The sequence below is a fragment of the Oncorhynchus masou genome, chromosome 12 (genome assembly GCF_036934945.1).
Source record: "Oncorhynchus masou masou isolate Uvic2021 chromosome 12, UVic_Omas_1.1, whole genome shotgun sequence".
Lineage (NCBI taxonomy): Eukaryota > Metazoa > Chordata > Actinopteri > Salmoniformes > Salmonidae > Oncorhynchus > Oncorhynchus masou.
Window position 1 is genome coordinate 24,731,421 of NC_088223.1, and position 20,087 is coordinate 24,751,507.

Here is a 20,087-nt window from a genome sequence, read left to right on the forward strand (position 1 = left end):
GTTATGTTAGGGGGGCATTTTGGCTCTGGTCAAAAGTTGTGAGTTATGTTAGGGGGGTATTTTGGCTCTGGTCAAAAGTAGTTCACTATAAGCCTTAAACGACTAGACTCTAGGCACTATTATCATGGTCAAGATCCCTCTAGCACAGTCACTGTAACCTGCCACGATGGTAAATTGTGTATTTCAGACACCTGAACAGGTCCCAGCACTGAAACCCACACACACAGACAAGCACACAGAGATACAAATCAACAACAGTTATTAATATGAATCATGGAGCTGGCATCACTAAGGTTGCAGGTTCAATTCCCACATTGGCTACATTTACTGAGTAAACAGTATGTGGTAAGAGTAAGTGGCTTTTAGGATAGAGGCCCCTGCTGAAGTGGCTGAACCAGTGTGAGACAGATTAAACCATTCTTGGTGTGCGTGCGTGTGTATGGGTGTGTGTGTTAGCATCAGAGTCACTCTGTCATCCCATGGGATAAACGGTGCTCCTGAACCGCCCAGATTACTCCACCTCTCTCTGACAGGCTATAAATAGTGACACACCCCAACACACAGCCAGACACAGAGAGAATGGATACATAGCACCTTCTCAGTGATCACACCCGCACTAGAGCATTGATTACCAGACCATCCATCATAGCAATGTCACCTTTCATTCTAATTTCCAATGAACAGAGAATATATCAGTCCCTTATTTGTATTAAAATACCTGAACAGGAGATACAATGTGATTGCTTCAGATGTCTTCCTGACATTCAGCTCTCAGAGAGAAAGGACAGATACCTCTGTTAAAAGACAAACCACAATGCACTGCTGACGTCACACTGCACTTTACAGTTAAAGGTAATTTCAATGACGTTTGCGGAGATTGCATTTGGGGTAAATGCAGTGGATGTCGGCTAAAACATGAATTAAGTCAAGTACAGTGGATGTCGACTAAAACATGAATTAAGTCAAGTGCAGTGGATGTCGGCTAAAACATGAATTAAGTCAAGTACAGTAGATGTCGGCTAAAACATGAATTAAGTCGAGTACAGTAGATGTCGGCTAAAACATGAATTAAGTCAAGTGCAGTGGATGTCGGCTAAAACATGAATTAAGTCAAGTGCAGTGGATGTCGGCTAAAACATGAATTAAGTCAAGTACAGTAGATGTTGGCTAAAACATGAATTAAGTCAAGTACAGTAGATGTCGGCTAAAAAATTAATTAAGTCAAGTAGAGTAGATGTCGGCTAAAACATGAATTAAGTCAAGTACGGTAGATGTCGGCTAAAACATGAATTAAGTCAAGTGCAGTGGATGTCGGCTAAAACATGAATTAAGTCAAGTACAGTAGATGTTGGCTAAAACATGAATTAAGTCAAGTACAGTAGATGTCGGCTAAAAAATGAATTAAGTCAAGTAGAGTAGATGTCGGCTAAAACATGAATTAAGTCAAGTACGGTAGATGTCGGCTAAAACATGAATTAAGTCAAGTACAGTAGATGTCGGCTAAAACATGAATTAAGTCAAGTGCAGTGGATGTCGGCTGTTTTGTTTGAATCCCTGCCCATGGGTTTCAGTGGTGCAGATGGGTTTTGTTTGAATCCCTGCCCAAGGGTTTCAGTGGTGCAGATGGGTTTTGTTTGAATCCATGCCCATGGGTTTCAGTGGTGCAGATGGGTTTTGTTTGAATCCCTGCCCATGGGTTTCAGTGGTGCAGATGGGTTTTGTTTGAATCCCTGCCCATGGGTTTCAGTGGTGCAGATGGGTTTTGTTTGAATCCCTGCCCATGGGTTTCAGTGGTGCAGATGGGTTTTGTTTGAATCCCTGCCCATGGGTTTCAGTGGTGCAGATGGGTTTTGTTTGAATCCCTGCCCATGGGTTTCAGTGGTGCAGATGGGTTTTGTTTGAATCCCTGCCCAAGGGTTTCAGTGGTGCAGATGGGTTTTGTTTGAATCCATGCCCATGGGTTTCAGTGGTGCAGATGGGTTTTGTTTGAATCCCTGCCCAAGGGTTTCAGTGGTGCAGATGGGTTTTGTTTGAATCCCTGCCCATGGGTTTCAGTGGTGCAGATGGGTTTTGTTTGAATCCCTGCCCATGGGTTTCAGTGGTGCAGATGGGTTTTGTTTGAATCCCTGCCCATGGGTTTCAGTGGTGCAGATGGGTTTTGTTTGAATCCCTGCCCATGGGTTTCAGTGGTGCAGATGGGTTTTGTTTGAATCCCTGCCCATGGGTTTCAGTGGTGCAGATGGGTTTTGTTCGCTAGTGAGAAAACATTTTAAAAACATGTTATAACAAAGTGTAACAAGGAGATACTAACTGAACATATCCAATTGGAACACAAAATATTAGCATTTTTGTGTTGAAACACGTTCTGCTAGTGTTTGCCACGCTGGCACCACACTGGCAGAAATGCTGGGCCAACCCTGAAATGTTTTCATTTTTTATTTGATAAATCCTATGAGAGAGACACACCTAGCTGGTTCTGTTTCAGTGTCTAGTCCCCAGCCCTTGACAATTTCTTATGCCCTTTTCTGTCGCAGACATAGATCAGAAGAACTGGATAGGTACGTGTAAGCAATATGTTCTCACCATTGAGTGTAAGGAAGGCTGAATGGCCGGGATTCAATCAAAGGCCTGCACTTTACTTTTAAAGGTAATTCACCTTGTGCCAACATCCACAGCATTTACCGTGAATGCGATCTCTGTGACCGTTGGGATATTGCCTTTAAAAGGTGCATTGCTGACTTTGACAACATCTAAAGTCATTAGATTGTTTCAACATTCTCTGAGCCAGTCAGCTTATACATACTAGAATTCAATGCATGCCAACAATTTGATAGCTTAATTTAATACTGTATATGTTCTGGTATATTATTATGTGTATATATAAAAGGTAATTTTGTGATGAAAATAAGAAAAATATACAATTGAGTCAATATACACAATAAATCAAATAATGAAAAAAGGACCAAATTAATCTTCATTTGAGAGTGATGAGCAAATGCATAAAGCCCAATACATAGGTAGTGTCCCTGTGTCCCAAATGGCACCCTATGCCCTTTATTGTGCACTATATAGGAAATAGCGTGCCATTTGGAACGCACTCATAGTGCTCTGTTACCTAGATACAGTGTTAGATCTACATCTTGTCCATAGTTTCACATTATGTCTAATATATATTCAATACTGTCTTTATATTATACACATATGATTGGCCTTCTGTGAAGAATTGCATTATAACACAGTGATTAAGAGGCAAAGATTCAGAAAGCAAGAGACCTACTGTATACAGTGCCTTCAGAAAGTATTCACACCCCTTGACTAATTCCACATATTGTTGTATTACAGCCTGAATTCAAAATGGATTAAATATATGATTTGTCTCACCCATCTACACACAATAACCCATAATTACAAAGTGAAAACATGTTTTTAGAATTTGTTGCTAATTTAAAATGAAATACAGAATTATCTGATTTACATAAAATATTGACTCAAGGGGTGTGAATACTTAGAAGCAGAAGCACCATTGGCAGAGATTACAGCATTGAGAAGTCTTGAGTATGTCTGCATCAGCTTTGCAGATCTGGATTTGGGGATTTTCTCCCATTCTTCCTAGATGATTTTTTGCTAGGCCAACATCTCTGCTGTCTCACGCTAGGGCAACTGAGAAGGACAGGACTGGACGATCTGGGCCGGGATGGGACTAGACAGGATAAGACAGAACTGGACAGGATAAGACAGAACGGGACAGGACGGGTCCCAATACTCACAGAAACATTCTTACTGGACCCTTGTTTCCAGGGTTTGGAACATCTATCTGAAATGTATTATGTAAATTATAATAGCATGATTTCATACGCACACACAGCTCACAATGCCCACTTTAAGGTGAGGAGACTGTGGGCTGCTGCACTGCCCACCAATCCTACATATCAAGTCATTATTTTAATCAAGATAAATACAATACATGTTGGGGGTGGTTTAAATGGTTTCCTGTGTTCTGAGAATGAATGCCCTCTCACACCTATTGGTCTGACCTGTGTTAAAAGTACTATTTGAAATCTTTCAAATGCTTTGGGTGTTTGCTCTAGCCAGATGGGTAGGGTTTGTAGTTTTGAAACTGTTCTATTGGTCTATTAAGCAAGGCAAGCCCAATCAAACACATATAGTATATTTGAAATAATTTCAAATAGTATTTAAACACAGCATCATGCTTGACTGTGCAGTGAGAAGCGTACAACTGACTTGGAGAACACTGATTGACATTAATAAAATGGCTGTGATGAGGTTCTGTTCCAATACCCACATACAGTACTAGTGTAACGGCTGTGAAACGGCTAGCTTGGTTAGCGGTGCTCGCTAAATAGCGTTTCAATCGGTGACGTCACTTGCTCTGAGACCTTGAAGTAGTGGTTCCCCTTGCTCTGCAAGTGCTGCGGCTTTTGTGGAGCGATGGGTAACGATGCTTCGAGGGTGACTGTTGTTGATGTGTGCAGAGGGTCCCTGGTTCGCGCCTGGGTATGGGCGAGGGGACGGTCTAAAGTTATACTGTTACACTAGCACACTACTAAAAGTGTAACAAGGTCTTGGACATATGTTCTAAGTGCAATATTAGTGTGGACATTGGAACATAGCCTGAAAGACTCCAGTTATAACTCTTGACAGTTTCAAGTGACAGTGCAGGGGGCAGGTTTTCCAGGGACCTATGTGAGACTTCTCCTCCTCTTCCCTCTGTCCCATTATCAACACTGAACTTTCCGTCTGATTCCAGGGAATGGTCTTGGTTTTCTAAATGTTCCGATGGGATCAGACGGAGCCGAACGGAGTAGGAATGAAAAGGTTGGTGATGATTTCAGGTAGCGGAGCCGCCTAGCTGTCACCTTTCCCAATAGCATGGCAAGGGCACGCTCAGCCATGCCTCTCAGTCCTGTCCAACGCAATGCTAATCCAATCAGTAGGCTGGGATTTTTCACGCAGAAAAGAGGAGTAGGAGTAGAAAGAGGAGAAGGACAAGAGGAGAAGAAAGAAAGGAGGAAGAGGAGGTTGAGAAGGAGCGTTCAGCTTCATCCAGCTCAGAAGAGAACTGTCGGCTGTCTGTTCAGAAGTGCAAATAGTTCTACAACAGTAATACAATGTCATCAGCTCTGACAGGGAAGTCCCCAACTCAAACATTCATCTGCCCTTTCAAACAAACGGCTTGGCCGTTTTTGGAGTTTTCTTTTTCTCCTCCTAGGGCCCTGTATTAAGTCTCGGTGAGTTAGTTGGATGGTTGGTCCAGTAAGTATAGCAGAGGAAGAGTAGGATGCCTCCCAAGCAACATCAGCTCCCCAGGTAGCATGAAGAGTCAGGTGATCAGCTTATAAAGACTGTACTGCACATATTCATTTGAGATATCGTCGATTGTTGTGATCGATTCGATCCCATGTCTATCCCTGATGATCATTAAGGAAGTGAGGGGAGCCCAGCCCCCTGTCCGTCTGTCTATCTGAGGTGGATGAAGGAGAAGGAAACGGGCTTGGTTGGATCCATAGATATCCATAGAACACTATAGTTCACCACATATGTTTGTCTGTCCGTCCTTGTGCGTGGCAAGGTTTGAATACCCCACCCCTCTCTCTAAAATGTGGACTTGCTTACTCCCACTCATTTGTAAAAGCTTTGGATTGATGTAACTAAGTATATGCCATCAGCTTCCTTCATTCCAACCCTTTAAATCCATGACGAACGAGCGAACGAGGGGTAGAGAATTGAACTGCAGACAGGGGGTGGTGTAGTGAGACCAGGGGGCAGAGATCATGGTTCAGGGGTCAGAGGTCAAGGGTGAAGGGTCAGAAGGCCACAACAGTGCAGGGGTGTTTGAGTTTGCAGGGCAGCACCCCTCTGTTGAGCTGGTAGAACTCCACAAGGTGGATCAGGTCTGTGAACTTGGTGGAGCCGTCGTCCAGACTGAAGGACATCTGACCTTCCTCCTCACACTGTGAGAGAGAGGAGACAAGTTAGCTATTATACACATACAATACAGTTGAGAAGGAGGGGAGGAGATAGGATGTGAGGACAACTTGAGACCGAGCCAAAATGGATGAACAAGAAAGAAGAGGAACAGATTAGACGTAGAAATTAGAAATAAAGTTGATGAGTTGAAAGAATAAATAACTGACCGGTAGGATCTGGAAGTGTCTGATCTTCTGGTGGTGGCACAGGGTCAGGACAAACGCCTTGGGGTTACTCTGACAGTCTCTCAGCAGGAACAACCTGAAAAACACACACAAACACACATCCAAACAGTGTCAATTATGTGTGTACTTGGGTGGATGGATGGACAGATGGGTGTACGACAGACAGAAGGATGGATGGATAATACAGCTTCTAAGTCTTACCCGTCTACTTGTCCTTGTTGCATGATCATCGTGTGGGACTCTTCTCTCCTGATGCGACCACGGAACCATAGCTGTGTTCTGTGGATCACTGAAAGACACAGCAAGATGGGGTAAAGGTAAAGTAGAAGGCATTTTTTAGGTATGAATGTCTAAACCCAACTCATGTCCAGTTCTAGACAGGCAGAGATACATACGGATAAGGAGTGGAATAGGAACTGCTCCTTTTTCCAATGACAAAGGTTCATAAAGATGTCGGGATTCAGATATGACGTCTTGATTTAGCACTTTCTACATTGCCCCAATAAATCAGCACTGTACTTTTGAGTATACATTGGCAGCGTCTTGGAGCATAAATTGGGATCATGTATACTGTTCTAATGACGATACAAAAAAAAAAAGTAACAGAGAGCAATGTACAATAAAGTGAACTTAGCAAATGATACATTTGTGGTGCATGGGGGCCGGCATTTTTATGCACCTCTGCTAATGTGTAACAATAAACTAAATTACTAAGCATTTACAAAGTTACTCTGTTGTTACTAGTGTAATTATTACAGTGTTACTACCTAGATAGTGTAACGTGTAGGGTACCTGAGCTGAGAGAAGAGGGCTGGAGGGGGCTGGGGCTGCCAAGAGCCTTCATACGCTGACCCCGTTTCTGACAGCAGGGAAGATAACAAAGAAACAAAACATTTTAGATTGAAAGTGACAGAATTACACCTTTTTTCCACAGACTCAGTCTCCCAAATCTTCCTCCCCCTTCTACTCCCCTCCTCACCCTCCATGTCTGTCCCTCCTCCACAGCGGCGCTCACTGCTTCCAGAGGGTTCTCTATGACGCGTCCCGTCCTGCCAGAGAAGTCCATGGCCACCAGAGAGTTCTCAGACACACTCCGCTACAGAGACGAGGATAGAGAACTTGTCTGAGCCATGCTACCATGCTCCAAAAGATCCTAGTCTGCTTGTCAAGGTAGGATACATCAGGATAACGCTAACCAGTTGTCATAGAGTCGGGAATAAACATATAGGAGTCCTACCACAGGAGTAGAGAAATGTGGGACCGGAGACTTCCTTTGCTGGGGACTCTTGTAGTTCTGATCCAGTAATATTCCATACTGTAAACACAGAACAACAACATAATAGAACAGTTACATTTTGTCATTTAGCAGACGTGCTTATCCAGAGCCACTTAGAGACGCAATTTGGGTTAAGTGTCTTGCTCAAGAGCACATCAACATATTTTTCCCCTAGTCAGCTCAGGGATTTGAACCAGCAACGTTTTGGTTACTGGCCCAACGCTTCTAACTGCTAGGCTACCTGCCATGTGTGTGTTCATGCATGTGTGTATGTACTGTACCTTTAAGAGTCTGAAGGCAGTCATCCAGCAGGTTCTGCTCTGTTCATCTTCGGCACACAGCATCCTCAGCTCCTTGCACTCACTCCTCACTTTACTGGGCTGTCAATCAAATAATCAGCCAATCACAGAGCCTTACTGGACTGTTCAAACAATATTTAGCTTGATTCTCTCGAATACTCACATTAAATAAGATATCCAAAGGATGATTTTACCAGTCTCCACCCTCCCTTATATCAGTCACTAGGCCACAACGACCACAACCCCCAACCTCCAAATCCTGCACAGTCATCCCTGGGGGTGAGAGTAGTGTGTGTGTGTGTGTATGTGTGTGTGTGTGTGTGTGTCCTAGCAGACCCTGTCCCAGTTTATCACACTAGGCTGATCCAGTATAACCAGGTTACCTCCAGTGAAAACCCCTGCAGAGGAAGTACAGTACAGTAATATCTGTCTGTCTGTCTGTCTGTCTGTCTGTCTGTCTGTCTGTCTGTCTGTCTGTCTGTCTGTCTGTCTGTCTGTCTGTCTGTCTGTCTGTCTGTCTGTCTGTCTGTCTGTCTGTCTGTCTGCAGTGTGTGTGTCCCTCACCTTGATACAGAACTTGTAGTCTGTGGGGGCGTTGTGCAGCTTCCTCCCTGTTGTCACTGTGAACACACTACTGTCCTCCAGGTCTGACAACAACTGGAGGTGTCTGGGCTCCTAGAGAGTAGAGGAGGGAGGAAGGGGAGAGAGAGGGAGAGAGAGAGCAAGAGAGAGAGACAAAGTAGACAAAGTAGTTCTCCCTTAAAGCTTTGTGTCCAAACAACAAGGGCACTACATAGGGAAAATAACCCTGATCTTCTTCCTACCTTGGACGATCCTTTAGTGGAGTAGTAAAGTCCAGAGCGTCTGAGGAACATGGAGAGTCTCTTCCAGGATTTCCTCCCTGATGCCTTCAGATAGAGGAACCCATGCACCTCCGGACAGCTGCTGGAGTTTAGGAAGTTCTGTACCCCCCCCCCCACACACACACACACACACACAAACACAGGAGTGAGTAAGGACTGTGTGCTTGTGCATGTGTGTATGTTGAGTTGGGGATAGAGGTGTGTGTGTGTGTGTGTGTGTGTGTGTGTGTGTGTGTGTGTGTGTGTGTGTGTGTGTGTGTGTGTGTGTGTGTGTGTGTGTGTGTGTGTGTGTGTGTGTGTGTGCGCGCGCGTGCGTGCGTGTAGTGTAAGAGTACTCCACCTGTAAGAGCTGTGAGTGGGGGATGGAGCCGTTAGATTCCTGACACCACGCCACCATCTGCTCCGGGAAGAAGTTCTGAAGAGAGAGAGAGGATGAAAGAAGAGAGAGGAAAATAAAAGGAGAGAGAAAAACAGAATGAGAGAAGAGAGCAAAATACTTCAGGGACTTCAGTATCACATTAGTGAACCACTAATAGTAGTCGAGAGAGAGGATAGGGGAGAGAGAGAGATAGATAGAGATGGAAAGAGAGGATGGGGAGAGAGAGAGAGAGAGAGAGAGATGGAGAGAGAGGACAGGGGAGAGAGAGAGAGATGGAGAGAGAGAGAGAGGACAGCGAGAGAGTGATCCAGAGTAGATGCAGTATGATCTCACCCCCTGACGTAATCCCTTGGTGAGCGCACCCATGCAGGCACACGCGCACAAACACACCTCTTAGTGTGATTGACATGGTAGTTTTACTGTAGTCATTACCACAGCACTGAGGTGAGGTCACTCCCTCTTACTGAATCACCTCGGGCAGTGTGTGTGTGTGTGTGTGTGTGTGTGTGTGTGTGTGTGTGTGTGTGTGTGTGTGTGTGTGTGTGTGTGTGTGTGTGTGTGTGTGTGTGTGTGTGTGTGTGTGTGTGTGTGTGTGTGTGTGTGTGTGTTTTTGTGTGCAACAGTATGTGTGTGTGACGGAGTGTGCAGAGGACTCACCAAGGGATTCCTGAAGAACTCATACTTGTCATAGTTCTTCCTGAAGAGGAATTTACTGTCACTGGGCATAGAGGCTTGAACCTGAACCACCAACTCATGGTCCTCCAGACAACGCTCTGCAGAGAGGAGGGGGAGGAAGAGGGAGAATAGAGAGGGAGAGGGAGAGATCAGACATTAGCCCATTTATTTGCATGTCTACAGTTAGTTATCATACTTTGTTTCCAGTATTTGAGTGAGGGTACCCTGGAAAAGAGGTCAGGGAAGCCCATGGTAGGGATGCTGTGAGACTTGAGGGGAAAGAGAGAGGGGGAGGGGTGGAGTGAGAGAAAGAGAGAGAAAGAAAGAGAAACAGAGATGGAGAGAGAAAGGACAGCAGGACTTGGCATTGCAGTAGAATGATGTCATGTATCTAACTTGATTGCATAGAGAAACCAGCCGTTTCCCTGTCCTCTCCCTCTCCATTTACTCTCCCTCCCACCCTCCTTTTTCTCTCTATCTCTCATTTCTTCCCTCCATAACTCCTCCTCCCTGTCAAAAAAACAGTCCTGGCAGGAGAATTTCCTGTTGAAGTAGAGGGAGAGAGCTGTTTGGCTGAGCTTTCAGGGGGCTCGACCAACATAGCTCTGTGATTGGCTGTTTGCTGCATTGGCCTAATACTGACATCCTGCCTCAGCACCCTTCCCCCTCTCCCTCTCTCTACTTTCTCCACCCTCCCTTTCACTGTTCTCTTCTCACATTCCATCTCTCCCATACAATTTTTCCAGAAACGACAATGATCTACCAAGTATAAACCAGTCTTCTATCACAGTAACAGTCAGTAGAAATAGGAACGCTAAGTGGAAACTATATAGAGAATAAGAGGGAAGCAACAAAACTACACTTCCCTAGTCTAGTAGGGTCAGATGTTGTAACCAGTCCTATTGGACTCCTATAGTATTTTCTCCTACAGGATTTTAAAAAATCCTTTAGGATAACTCCTATAGGATTATATTCTATAGCATAAGATTAATCATAATGGATTGTTTCCAAAATCTGATAGGATTTACTATAGGATTTTTTTTGACTAGTGTAAAGAGGTCATAAAAGGTAGAACAGAAGTGTGGATTGTATGTGATTGAAACTTTTAGGTAACTATGATCTGTATGCTTCCCCAACCTTAATACACTCCACGCAGAGGCACACACCAGATGCAGGCATGCATGCACACGCACGTACACACATACAGTACATACACACACTGACCCTCATATCAGCCACCATCTCCACCACCTTTCCTGCTCCATTGCCACTGTACAACTTGAAGATCTGGACACAGGACTTTTTACTCTCCCTCCCTCCAACCCTCCCGCCCTCCGTCTCCCCCTATTCTGTTCCTCCATCTCTCCACCTCTCACTTTCTCCCTCCGTAACTCCTCCCCGTGTCAAAGAACAGTCAGAAATAATTCTAGTTTGTGTAAAGAACTGAAGTTGAGGGTCTGTTAGACCCTTTTTACTTTCTCTATTTGTATGTTCTCCTTTCCCTCTCTCTTGATCTTGAGGTAGAGATCACATGATGGGACTCCAGCTGATTGGAGACCCTTAGTCACATGCACACACGCATACACACAGTGCTCAAACTCAGTTTCTATTCAAAAAAAAGGATTGCGCCCATACCATGCATCAGTGCTGGCTAACACAAAGCTCAAGGTGTGTGTGTGTGTGTGTGTGTGTGTGTGTGTGTGTGTGTGTGTGTGTGTGTGTGTGTGTGTGTGTGTGTGTGTCTGCGCCTCTCTGTCCTGGCAGGGGAATTTCCTGTTGAAGTAGAGGGAGAGATCTGATTGGCTGAGTTGTCTGGGGGCTCGACCAACGTAATTCTGCGATTGGCCATTTGCTGCATTGGCCTGATACTGACACCCCGCATCAGCACCCTTCCCCCTCTCCCTCTCTCTACTTTCTCCACTCTCCCTTTCTCTGCTCTCTTCTCACATTCCATCTCTCCCATACAGTTTTTCCAGAAACGACAATCTACCAAGTATAAACCAGTCTTCTATCCCAGTAACAGTCAGTAGAAATAGGAACGCTTGGTGAAAACTATACTGTATAGAGAATAAAAGAGAAGAAACAAAACTACTCTACTCTAGTAAAAACATCCTATAGACATCCTATATATTTTTTTACAATACAATCCTATATAATTCTCACAATCCTATAGGATTTTGTGTCACCTCTACTGTTTGAATTCTACTGGACTACTGTTTTCCTATTGGAAATAAAAAGTAATCATCTTGGATCCTATAGGATTCTTGCAGTTCTATAGGATTCTTGTCCCTATATGATTCTCACAATCCTATAGGATTTTGTATCAACTCTATCAGAATTGGACTACTTATTTGAAATCAAAAGTAATCCCATTGGAACCTCTCGTATTTTTTTTACTTTTTATTTTTATTAAATTTTTTTAACAATACAAAACATGCACATACAAACACACACCAACATCTACCACATTCCCCTTGCCCAGACCCACCTGCTCACATCTCCAGCACCCATCACTCTCCGCCACATGGCCTCAAACTGCACCATTTTATTTCTCTCCATCGCTCATGCACTTTCAACATTTAGATAATAAAGCATTTGACCTTTGCATTGTGGAGGATGGAGGATTGGTTTATTTCCAGTTTTTAAGTATGTTTTTCCTGCTGATTGATGAGAAGAGTATCGTCCAGCCCATCGGGTATCTCACTACACCCTCATATGCCATGTCTTGAAAGATGCAGACAGACAGATTAAAAGTACATTTATTCTATAGGTTTTTAATAACTCTTGAAGGATTTTGTTAGCCTAATCAGAATCATATTATAACTTTTTTTCTTAATTGAACCCATTCAATTATAATTTGTTGTCCTTAGTTCCAGCACAATACAACAACATTAATTACCACATTTTCGTTGATCGGAAACAACAGTTCTATATTAATTTCTGTTTTATTCACCTGTGAGAAAGCATGTCTCTTTAAGAGTGATTGATGATGTCACAACTAGCAAGAGCCTGCAGTTTTAATTAGAACTTCTTAAGGCTAGGCGTCCCGCCTAGCGGGATACCTGTCGACAGCTTCCGATGAAATTGGAGGGCCGCAATTCAAATAAAAATGATGGATAAAAATGATGGATATTAAACATTTAGGTACATACAAGTATGTTATATTGGGTAAAAGCTTAAATTCTTGTTAATCTAACTGCATTGTCCGATAGGCTTTACAGCGAAAGCATGTCATGTGATTGTTTAAGGACGGTGCCCCACATCAAAATATTTTTTAACCAGCACAAGTTTCATAAATTCACAAATAGCGATTAAATATTCACTTACTTTTTGAAAATCTTCCTCTGATTTGCAATCCAAAGGGTCCCAGCTACAAAATTATTGGTTGTTTTGTGAGATAAAATCCTTCTTTATATCCCAAAAAGTCAGTTTAGTTGGTGCCATCGATTTGAGTAATCCACTCGTTCAACATATAGAGAAAGGAATCCGAAAAGCTATGGCTAAACTTTGATTAAACAAGTCAAAATACATTTATATTTAATCCTCAGGTACCCTAAAATGTAATTAAACTATAATATTTCATACGGAAAGAAGTATGTTCAATAGGAAATCAAAATTAGCAGGTGCGCGTCCTCTTTGTCACGCACAGACTGATTTCCAACTCTGACTCCCAGTACTAAAACTCAAAATTCTTCCTCGATTGGGAAGAAACAAGCCTGAGACTTTGAACAGAGACTGTTGACATCGAGTGTAAGCCATAGGGATTGCAATCTGGGAGCTGGATTTGGATATGATTTGGATACGTTCCATTGGAAGAGCATGGGCTCTCCCCCAAAAAAATTCTGGTTGGTTTTTCTTTGGATTTTCTCCTATCATATCTATTGTGTTATTGTCATGTCTTGTTATGTCTGTTCCTGTCCTTTCTCTTCACTCTGTCTCTCTCTGCTGGTCTTTTTAGGTTACCTTCTCTGTCTCTCATTCTTCAGCTGTTCTACATCTCCCCTAACTAGCTCATTCACTCTTTCACACCTGTTCTCTCTTCCCCCTCTGATTAGGTCTCTATTTCTCTCTCTGTTCCTGCTACTTTCAGTGTCTGATTCTTGTTTGTGTTTTTGATGCCAGAAGCAAGCTGTCGTCTCGTTTGCTTCCACCTTGTCCTATCCTGTCGGAGTCTGCCTGGCAGGTGCATCCTGCATTATACTAACGTTCTTTTTGTTCCATTGACTACGTTGGAAGAGGATTTATGCCATTCCTGTTTTATCATTAAAGAACTCTGTTTTCTGTTAAAACCGCTTTTGGGTCTTCACTCAAGTACATAACAGTTATAGTCTCATACATTATTTTAACATTTCTACACATTTCAAAGTGTTTTATATCCAGTGCCACCAATTATATACATATCCTGGCTTCTGGGCCTGAGTAACAGGCAGTTTACTTTGAGCACGTCAGTCAGGCGGAAATTCAGAAAAAAAGACCCTAGACTTAGCCTAACTCTCAAGTTGAGCTTGCCACTGGTGGCTGTGCGGAGAATCTCCGGTTGTCTAACATTATTATTAAACCGTTTTATCCTTCACTGTGCATGAATGCAAGAACTGTGAGTACAGTCATTTTCCTTATGTTTCCTGATAAAGTTGTCAATGTTTTAGACATATTTTCATCATTGTACAACATTTTATGCACTCGTTTTTATGCTAGCAAAGAAACTACTGTTAGGCAGATTTTGCCAATCAGCTGACTAGCTACAATATACAGTGCCTTGCGAAAGTATTCGGCCCATCCATTATCTCAGCCAATCATGGCTCACGGGAAGGTTCCTGTCTGTGGCTAAACCAACTAAGCTCAAAAATTTCAGTCTCTCGATGTGCATAACTGATAGAGACATACCCCAAACGACTTACAGCTGTAATCACAGAAAAAGGTGGCGCTACAAAGTATTAACTTAAGGGGGCTGAATAATTTTGCACGCCCAATTTTTCAGTTTTTGATTTGTTAAAAAAGTTTGAAATATCCAATAAATGTCGTTCCACTTCATGATTGTGTCCCACTTGTTGTTGATTCTTCACAAAAAATACAGTTTTATATCTTTATGTTTGAAGCCTGAAATGTGGCAAAAGGTCGCAATGTTCAAGGGGGCCGAATACTTTCGCAAGGCACTGTATATGCAAAAGTATGTGGACACCCCTTCAAATTAGTGGATTCGGGAGCCCCAAGTAATAGGATGCAACCTTTCCAACAAGTCATTTTGTAACATTTCGGCCCTGCTAGAGCTGCCCCGGTCAACTGTAAGTGCTGTTATTGTGAAGTGGAAACGTATAGGAGCAACAATGGCTCAGCCGTGAAGTGGTAGGCCACACAGGCTCAAAGAACGGGGCCGCCCAGTGCGTAAAATTAATCTGTCCTCAGTTGCAACAATCACTACCGAGTTCCAAATTGCCTCTGGAAGCAACGTCAGCAAAAGAACTGTTTGTTGAGAGCTTCATGAAATGGTTTTCCATGGCAGCCACGCACAAGCCTAAGATCACCATGCGCAATGCCAAGTGTCAGCAGCAGTGGTGTAAAGCTCGCCGCCATTGGACTCTGGAGCAGTGGAAACACATTCTCTGGAGTGATGAATTCCACTTCACCATATGGCAGTCGGACGAACTAATCTGTGTTTGGCAGATGCCAGGAGAACGATACCTGCCCCAATGCATAGTGCTCACTGTAAAGTTTGGTCTGGGGCTGTTTTTCATGGTTCGGGCTAGGCCCCTTAGTTCCAGTGAAGGGAAATCTTAATGCTACAGCATACAATGACATTATAGATGACTCTGTGCTTCCAACTTTGTGGCAACAGTTTGAGGAATGCCCTTTCCTGTTTCAGCATGACAATGCTCCCGTGCACAAAGCCAGGTCCATACAGAAATGGTTTATTGAGGTCGGTGTGGAAGAACTTGACTGGCCTGCACAGAGCCCTGACCTTAACCCCATCAAACAACTTTGGGATGAATTGGGACTGCGACCCAGGCCTAATCGCCCAACATCAGTGCCCAACATCACTAATGCTCTTATGGTTGAATGGAAACAAGTCCCCCCAGCAATGTTCGAGCGTCTAGTGGAAAGCCTTCTCAGAAGAGTAGGGGCTGTTATAGCAGCAAATGGGGGACCAACTCCATATTAATCCCCATGATTTTGCACCTGTTCAACGAGCAGGTGTCCACATGCTTTTGCTCATGTAGTGTAGCTAACTAGGTAAGTTGTAGCCATCTGTATGTTGTTTTTGAGTCATTGTATTGTCATAGCAGATGAGAAATGTTTTTCTTGTTTGTTTATATGTGCCTTATTGTATGCAAGTCAACCCCACTTTCATGATTCCTGGTAGACCCCTAGTAGAAAAATATGATCACATTTTGGAACCAGTCCTATTGGAATCCCATGGAATTCTTCTTCATTTTTATATGTATTTTGTGTTCTCCTTTCCCTCTCTCTTGATCTTGAGGTAGAGATAACATGATGGGACTCCAGCTGATTTGGAGACAGACAGACAGACAGACAGACAGACAGACAGACAGACAGACAGACAGACAGACAGACAGAGACAGACAGACAGAGACAGACAGACAGACAGACAGACAGACAGACAGACAGACAGACAGACAGACAGACAGACAGACAGACAGACAGACAGACAGACAGACAGACAGACTGTGCTAAAACTTACAGTATCTATTCTCAAAAAGGATTAAGCCCATACCTTGCTTCAGTGCTGGCTAACATGGAGCTCAAGGTGTCTGTATATCTGCGCCACTCTGTCCTGGCGTCTGGCAGAGAAATGTCCTGTTTAAGTAGAGGGAGAGAGCTGAGCTGTCTGGAGGCTCGACCAACGGCTGATACTGACACCCACCTCAGCACCCTTCCCCCTCTCCTTCTCTCTACTTTCTCCATCCCTCCCTTTCTCTGCTCTCATCTCACATTCCATCTTTCCAATACAGTTTTTCCAGAAATGACGATGCTCTACCTAGTATAGACCAGTCTTCTATCCCAGTAACAGTCAGTACAAATAGGAAATAGGAAAACAGGATAGCGAATAAGAGGGAAGAAACTCACCTAAAAGTCATAAAAGGTAGAACAGAAGTGTGGATTTTATGTTATTGAAGTTTTTAGGTAGCTAGGATCTTCCCCACCTTAACACACTTGATGCACATACACACACACCAGACAGACCCACACACAAGCACACACCGAGGCCCAGTAGTGGGTGATGCTCCACCAGGCTCCAGCTGTTGTCGTCCAGACAGTGGCTCCTATAGACCAGGAACTGACATACGTCTCTGGCCTTCATATCAGCTGGCACCTCCACCACATTCCCTGCGCCATCTTCACTGTACACCTTGATGATCTGTATACACACGCACACACACAGAGAAAGAGAGAAATATTATATTCATATAAAAACATGAATATGATCATTATAAAAGACACAGTCCCTGTCCCATCATCACTGGTCACCTTTATTAGAATAAAGGGTCACAAAATACATTTATTCATTACAAACAGGCCACTGTGAAGAGTAGCTGAAACATTAAGGGCCGGTTAAGCCTAGCCGTTCCTTCTGAACACAAACTGTAACACTGCAGCTATACTGCATTATGATGCTGTTATAACACATCGTAAGACTTCTCATAAGCATGACTGTCTGCCTTATGTCTTATTACCATGCCATAATTATCCGGACTCATTTTGAGTGAGTTGAAATGTTAATGAAACAGGGTTGGTTTCCTGGACACAGATCAAGCCTATTCCTGATCAATAGAGATTCTCCACACTGGTCTTTTAGGTCCAGGACTTAGTCTGGGTTGGGGAAACAGAGACACAGTAGGACTGTTACTGTTACTGACACGCACGCACGCGCGCACGCGCGCACACGCACACACGCACACACGCGCACACACACACACACACACACACACACACTTTCTAGCCGTTCTATTAGATGGTTGAATCCGGCTCCTGTGGTACAGCTTTCTGATCTGTCAGTGAGGATATCCTCGAACGCTGACCATGACTGTATGTATATCATCTGAACTCCACGGTTCGACCTTTAACACACGCTCCTGAACATACACATTTACCAATATACCTGAGATTTATTGTACACACCCTACATACACACCTCTGAGATATACGCACTAAACATACTGACAATATACATACATTCACCTAAACATATACAATAATCACACTTAAAAATGCACATATGCACTTAACGAAGTACACACAAATATTCACGTTTTAAAATCACCACCCACTTAGACATTTATTAATTGACATACATACATATATATCTATCTTCTTCCCCCCAGCAGGGAAGTGTGTGTGTGTGTGCGTGTGTGTGAGCATGTGAGAGAGAGGGTGTGCTGTATGTCTGCAGAAAATGTTATTTCAATCACTCAACGTTTTATCCCCAAACCCATCAAAACATATCGTAGAGAATCACACGACACTTGAAACAACTCCACAGTAGAACACAGAATCACACGACACTAGAAACAACTCCACAGTAGAACACAGAATCACACGACACTAGAAACAACTCCACAGTAGAACACAGAATCACACGACACTAGAAACAACTCCACAGTAGAACACAGAATCACACGACACTAGAAACAACTCCACAGTAGAACACAGAATCACACGACACTAGGAACAACTCCACAGTAGAACACAGAATCACACGACACTAGAAACAACTCCACAGTATCACACGACACTAGAAACAACTCCACAGTAGAACACAGAGAATCACAGGAAATCAAAAATGACGCCAAAGCTCTCTCTGCCTCCTCCGGCCCCCGTGCAGAGAACACAAAGGGTACAAACTAGAAAGGAGACACCAGAAACAAAATAAAAATATTCTTGCCTCTCATAGTAGTTTGAGAACGTTTCTAAATGTGGAATGTCATCACCACTAAAGCTATACACACAGACACACACACAACAAACCCTACCCACTACACACACACATATGCTTACCTCTACAGCCTGAAAGAGGCAACAGTCAGGAGAGCACGATGGCATTTTCACACTGAGCCTTACTCTGCTGAGACAGAGAGAGGAAGAGAGAGAAAGGGGGAGGGAGGGGAAAGGAGCGGAAGAGAGGGAGGGACAGGGGTAAATAGAACACGAGAGAGGCAGAGGGAGAAGGAGAGAGGGATGGGACATAGAAATAGAACAAGGAATATGGGTGAGGGAGGGAGACAGGGAGAAAGAGAGGGAGAGAGTGAGGGGGAGAGAAAGAGAGAAGGCGAGAGAGATTGAGAGAGTCCTTCCTCTTGTGCTGGGCAGGATAATGACTGAATGCTACTCTCTCTATGACTCCGCCAGTGGATTGTGCAGTGTGTGTGTGTGTGTGTGTTTTAAATTTAACTAATTTATTTCACCTTTATTTAACCAGGTAGGCCAGTTGAGAACAAGTTCTCATTTACAACTGTGACCTGGCCAAGATAAAGCAAAGCGACAAAAACAACAACACAGAGTTACACATAGGATAAACAAACGTACAGTCAATAACACAATAGAAAAATGTGTATACAGTGTGAGCAAATGAAGTAAGGCAATAAATAGGCCAATAGTGGCGAAGTAAATTACAAGATGAGAATGTGCGAAGTGGAAATACTGTTGTGCAAAAGAGCAGAAAAACAAAAACAAATATGGGGATGAGGTAGGTAGTTGGTTGGATGGGCTATTTACAGATGGGCTGTATACATCTGCTCTGACAGCTGATGCTTAAAGTTAGTGAGAGAGATATAAGTCTCCAACTTCAGTGATTTTTGCAATTTGTTCCAGTCATTGGCAGCAGAGAACTGGAAGGAAAGGCGGCCTAAAAAGGTGTTGGCTTTGGGAATGACCAGTGAAATATACCTGCTGGAGCGCGTGCTATGGGTGGTTGTTGCTATGGTGACCAGTTAGCTTTGATAAAGCGGAGCTTCACCTAACAAAGACTTATAGATGACCTGGAGCCAGTGGGTTAGGCGACAAATATGTAGCGAGGACCAGCCAACGAGATCATACAGGTCGCAGTGGTGGGTAGTATATGGGGCTTTGGTGGCAAAACGGATGGCACTGTGATAGACTGCATCCAGTTTGCTGAGTAGAGTGTTGGAGGCTATTTTGTAAATTACATCGCCGAAGTCAAGGATTGGTAGGATAGTCAGTTTTACAAGGGTATGTTTGGCAGCATGAGTGACGGAGGCTTTGTTGCGAAATAGGAAGCCGATTCTAGATTTATCTTTGGACTGGAGATGCTTAATGTGAGTCTGGAAGGAGAGTTTACAGTCTAGACAGACACCTAGGTATTTATATTCTAAGTCAGAGTAGTGAGTAGTGATGCTAGTCGGGCAGGCGGGTGTGGGCAGCGATCGTTTGAAGAGCATGCATTTCGTG

General features: G+C 43.5%; 1 protein-coding gene and 1 long non-coding RNA gene across 3 annotated transcripts; one reads left to right on the plus strand and one right to left on the minus strand.

The window, feature by feature from the left end:
• Positions 1–724: 724 nt before the first annotated feature.
• Positions 725–18,986, minus strand: LOC135549743 (growth factor receptor-bound protein 10-like). 2 transcript variants are annotated; one of them, XM_064980004.1, is made up of 14 exons: positions 18,678–18,986; positions 17,357–17,492; positions 16,884–17,040; positions 9,648–9,763; positions 8,952–9,026; positions 8,573–8,710; positions 8,313–8,423; positions 7,731–7,829; positions 7,411–7,488; positions 7,153–7,269; positions 6,966–7,032; positions 6,375–6,462; positions 6,156–6,249; positions 725–5,972 (listed from the first exon to the last, which is right to left on the minus strand). In XM_064980004.1, the coding sequence occupies exons 2-14, from the start codon at positions 17,378–17,380 to the stop codon at positions 5,826–5,828; spliced, it is 1,311 nt and encodes a 436-aa protein (XP_064836076.1). In that variant the 5' UTR covers positions 17,381–17,492; positions 18,678–18,986; the 3' UTR covers positions 725–5,825. The 2 variants fall into 2 exon arrangements, with proteins under 2 accessions (XP_064836076.1, XP_064836075.1); XM_064980003.1 differs by lacking the exon at positions 17,357–17,492.
• Positions 7,253–13,954, plus strand: LOC135549745 (uncharacterized). The gene is made up of 2 exons (XR_010457013.1): positions 7,253–7,343; positions 11,430–13,954. It is a non-coding gene; the product is annotated as an uncharacterized LOC135549745 (long non-coding RNA).
• Positions 18,987–20,087: the final 1,101 nt, after the last annotated feature.